This window comes from Haplochromis burtoni, unplaced genomic scaffold (genome assembly GCF_018398535.1).
Source record: "Haplochromis burtoni strain Fernald_Lab_line unplaced genomic scaffold, NCSU_Asbu1 Contig_3897, whole genome shotgun sequence".
Classification (NCBI taxonomy): Eukaryota; Metazoa; Chordata; class Actinopteri; order Cichliformes; family Cichlidae; genus Haplochromis; species Haplochromis burtoni.
Window position 1 is genome coordinate 1 of NW_024586258.1, and position 4,775 is coordinate 4,775.

A 4,775-nucleotide genomic window follows, 5' to 3' on the forward strand; every position below is an offset into this window, starting at 1 on the left:
TTGTGTAGCCACTAGGTAACAAAAGCTCAACACTGCGCCTAGCATTCTGGAGCACTTCTGTTATCTTTTGTACGTGTTTTGGAGTTTGTATGTGCTTCGGAGTTTGTACGTGCTTCTGAGTTTTTACGTGCTTCGGAGTTTTTACGTGTTTTGGAGTTTTTACGTGTTTTGTCTCTAGGGGTCACCGTAAAGATTCTTCTATTTATTCACTCCACATAAAATGTCTTTTTCTGGTGCATTTGTGGCCATCTCTTTGTGAGCACCAATGAAATTAGTGCCGCAGTCAGAGCGCAGTTGCCTTGCGGGTCCTCGGAGGGTGAAGAAACGCCTCAGTGCATTAATGAAACTTGAAGAGCTCATCTCTTCCACTACTTCAATGTGGACAGCCCTTGTACACAGGCACATGAATAATATTGCCTACCGCTTTCTGTTTGCTTGTCCCCCTCTTGTTCGCCTTGTAGTTACTTCCCATGGGCCAAACATGTCCATGCCCAAGTAAGAAAAGGGGGGCTCAACTTGGAGGCGATCTACGGGCAAATCACTCATTAATTGCTCCTCAAACTTCCCTCTCAGCTTCTTGCATGTCACACCTTTACTTATGACTCTGCTAATGCATCCTTTCTCTCCTACAATCCACAAGCCACTTTCTCAGACAGCGCGCCCTGTAAAATGCCTGCCTTGATGGCTTGCTTTCTCATGGTGGTGGCGCACAAGGAGGGTAGTGATGTAGTGACTGCCTGGCAAGATAATAGGGTTGGTGTCCTTTACTCCCAGCCCCGCGCGATTAAGGAGGTTGCATAAAGGAGGTTCTGTTTTTCAGAGATCCGCTTTATCTCCTCTGTATATGTTTCAAACTGCACATTTTTAATGATCATTGTCTCTGCTTGATCTAACAGTTCTGGGGTGATGGCCGTTTTACACATGTGCCATCCTGTACAGTTTGGCTCAACGTTTGATTGTTAAAAGCATTGTGCGATGTGAATCAAGTTTGACATGGTTTTCCGAAGTGAGCGCCATGTGGAGAAACGCTCCCAACGTCCTGAGCCCAAAACTTCCTTTGTAATGTTAGTGCAAAGTGTCTTTACCTCTGGGCGCACCTCTGTGTCGTTGTCTGGGTCCAGCAGTTTGTAATCAGTCTGCTCTAGATGGATGTATGAAGGGCACTGGAGAAACGCTGGACCTGTGAACCATGTCGTGTGTTCTAACTCAGCGGCTGGAACTGATCGTGAGCCGTGGTCAGCAGGATTCTTGTCAGTCGTAACAAAATGCCATTGCTCTGGAGTAGTTGACTCTCTAATACAACACACACGATTGTTTACATAGACATAAAAATGTCTGGATTGGTTGTGAATATAACCACGAACCACCTTGCTGTCTGTATAGAAACTAGTTTTGTCTATAGGGTGATCAATCTCTTCACATATCTGCCATTTCAACCGCCATTACTGCGGCGCAGAGTTCAAGCCTGGGTACAGTGAGCTCTGGCTGTGGAGCGAGTCGTGCCTTACCTAGGGCAAACCCAACCTGTGTCTTGCCATCCCCAGTGGTGACCTTGAGGTATGAAACTGCACATATTGCCTTCATGGACGCATCTGAAAAGACACAAAGTTCTACACATTTAGCCTGTGACAGTGACATCTTAGTGTAAGTGCGTGGAACGTTGACTTTGCTGAGGCATTGGAGGGACTGTTGCCATTCTATCCATTTGCCTTTCAGATCCTCTGGGAGAGGTGAGTCCCACTCTGTTGTCTGTAGCAACAACTTAGAAGCATCTTAGAAGCAGACGTCCTCGAACGGTGACTGGGGCCAAAAACCCAAGTGGGTCAAACACACTGTTCACAGTTGAAAGGACTCCTCTTTGTGTGTATGGCTTTTCAGCATGAGGAATGTGAAAAGTGAAATAGTCCTCCATTATATTCCACTTTACTCCAAGACTGCACTGATCTGGGAGTTCATCCTTGAACAGATCCAGATTTTGGAGATCCTTGGCTTGGTCTTGAGGTGAGAATGCGTTCATCACTTCAACCTTATTTGATGCTATTTTTAAGAGGCGAAGATTTGAGTCTGCTAGCATGTCTTGTGTGCGTTTCAGGTCGATAGCTTCATGTTCGATGGGGACAGACTTTAAAGCATCATCCACATAAAAATCATGCTCAATGAAATGGCGAACATCTGACCCGTATTTGGCTTCTCCCTTTTGCGCGGCCCTCCTCAAACCATATGTGGCCACAGCAGGCGAGGGGCTGTTTCCAAATACATGCATGCACATTCTGTAATCCACGAACTCTTTCTGTGGATCGTTGTCTTTGTGCCAGACAAACCTCAGTACATCTCTGCAGTCCTCGCGCACCAGGAAGCAATAGAACATCTGCTGGATATCTGCGGTTACTGCGACTGGATGTTTTCTGAACCTCACTTGTCATGGTTCGGCCGTGTGGCAGGCAGGATGAGGACCCAAATTGCAAACTCACAGACACGGGGGATAAACTCAAAATGCAGCTTTATTGCTGACAGGTGATAAACAATAACGATGATACAAAAGCAATGCAAAACTACACTAAACTGGGAGAAGCTAAAGTAACATATACCGGAAGACACGGGGAGAACCACACACGGCATGAGGGAGAACGCGACGCCGAACAGAGGGAGATGCAGACAGAAATACACAGAGGGTTAACGAGGAAAGTGGGAACACACGGGGAACACAGCTGACACAGATAACCATAACGAGACACTGACGGGAGACGGGCAGAGTCAAACAGGAAGTACAGAGGTTCAGACAGGAGGAGAGAGAGAGCACGGGGAAAACACAGACATAACGGGCTGGGGAAACATGGAACAACCACAAAGGGAGACGAGGGCTCATAAATACAGAGAGGGCACACATGGGGGAGAGAGAGCACGGGGAGAACTTAGACATAACGGGCAGGGGAAACATGGAATAAAACATAAGGAGAGACGAAGGCTCACAGATACACAGAGGGGCACACAGGGGGTGAGAGTCACAAAGGGAAAGCACTCAGGGAACACCACAACAGGGCAACTCAGGAAACAGAGCCTAAACAGGGAACTGAAATACAAAGATACATAAAACTAAGAATACTGAGCCAACATGGCCCAGGACCATGACATCACTAGCACACCTAATAGACTGTTGTTCAGATTAGGTCCTGATAACAGCACTGTGTTGAGCGACATACTTTCAAACTGCGCGCTGGAGTCAAATACAACTCGGATTTGTGACGGCTTTTGAGGATGGTACACTCCGAAATAGGGCAGGTACCAACACTCTTGTACTGGGGGTGCGAGCTCCACGTGCCCATTGTCCAACATTTTCTGCATAAAGTCTATCAGGTGAACTTTCATTTTTGGGTTTTTGTCTAGAGTTCGTTCAAGTGAATTGAGGCAACTGAGTGCGTAGCGGCGATTGTTAGGCAGCAATGCTCTGGGCTGGCGGAACGGCAGTGGAGCCACCCAGCTTTGTGACTCATCCTGGAAACACTCATTGTCCATGATATTCAGGAACTGCAGATCTTCCATGGAGGGTGCAAGCTTATTGTCGTTCTTGGTCTGGCAGAAAACATTGTTTCCTATAGTTCTGTTTTGTGTTCTGTCCTTTATGTTTGAACCACCAAGTATTAAGTGTCGATTTAAGAGACTGGTGTCTGGCTTGACAGTAAAGTGGCTTTCGCACGGGGAAAAATGAGTTGGCCTTCCATTCAATAGAACATAAGTCTTAAAAGTGACTTAGGAAGGCTTATGAGTATTGCCTAAGCACACATCTCCTATTATCACCCAGCGTATGGTGCATTATGCGGACCATTGATCTGACTGCGCACTTTATGAACTCTCAAAATGTCTCTTCAAAGCAACAGCAAAATGTCTGCACCACTGTCCAAGGGTGGTATTTTGTGTGCTTTGCCTTTGAGGTGACTGTGTGCGTAAGCCGGGGAGGGAGTGGGAATTTTCTCTCTTTTGTTGGGAATCATGTTGCACTCAATTAACATGGGCAGCTGAATAGCGAGGGAGCTATCGATTGCCTCTATCATATACCCAGAGGCTCTTCTGCCAGAAGTGAGACCTATGCCACTGCATGTCTGGGGGGTGTATGGCTCTGCCTTACCATTAACCTCGAACATGTCAAAAAACTCAGAGCGTGCTAGTGAAACGTTACTCTGGTCATCTAGCATGACAAACATTCTTTGGCGTTTACTAGGATTGTTGGCAGGATAAACATTAACCAGGCATATTTTTGAGTAAGATTTCCCAGAAAATCCTTCCCCACATACCTCAGTGCAACTTGAAACAACTGCAGTCTCTTGTAATTCTTGTTTCTCCCCGCCGTGACTTGCTGGGGGCTGAAGAGCTTTTGGAGAGCGAGGAACATCTGAATGCAGAGCTGTTGGGTGCTTATCACTGTTACATTCAGAGCATTTGATTTCTGCTCGACAGTCGCGAGCTACATGTTTGTTAGAAGCGCAGCACTTGAAACAGATGTTGTGTTGCTTTAATATCGCCTTTCGTTCCTGAATTGGCTTTTCTCTGAAACTTCTGCACTGTTGTAAGGCGTGAGGTTTGTTGCGCACAGGACAACATTTGTTCGGTCCTTCCTCGGATATGGCCGTAACGTTGGTTTTATGCACTGAAACTGACCTGCGGTTGTTGCTGTAACCATCTCCAAGCTTGTCCCTTTTAACTCCAGAGTTGCAGGTTGACAGCAGATTGAAGCTTGGATCGTTGCGTGCCTTTGCTTGTGTCTGTATGGACTGTAAGAA

General features: G+C 46.6%; 1 protein-coding gene across 1 annotated transcript; it reads right to left on the reverse strand.

The window, feature by feature from the left end:
• Positions 1-1,762: 1,762 nt before the first annotated feature.
• LOC121813953 lies at positions 1,763-3,675 on the reverse strand. The gene is made up of 2 exons (XM_042217935.1): positions 3,131-3,675; positions 1,763-2,411 (listed from the first exon to the last, which is right to left on the reverse strand). Exons 1-2 carry the CDS (start codon positions 3,538-3,540, stop codon positions 1,763-1,765), a joined length of 1,059 nt encoding a protein of 352 aa, XP_042073869.1. The 5' UTR covers positions 3,541-3,675.
• Positions 3,676-4,775: the final 1,100 nt, after the last annotated feature.

What these genes read in the sequence shown, in the direction of transcription:
- LOC121813953 (XM_042217935.1), bottom strand. Translation starts at nt 3,540, where the DNA reads ATGGAAGATCTGCAGTTCCTGAATATCATGGACAATGAGTGTTTCCAG. An exon ending in CTATTAGGTGTGCTAGTGAT is followed by an intron (nt 2,412 to 3,130) that starts GTCATGGTCCTG and finishes ATGACAAGTGAG; the next exon opens with GTTCAGAAAACATCCAGTCG.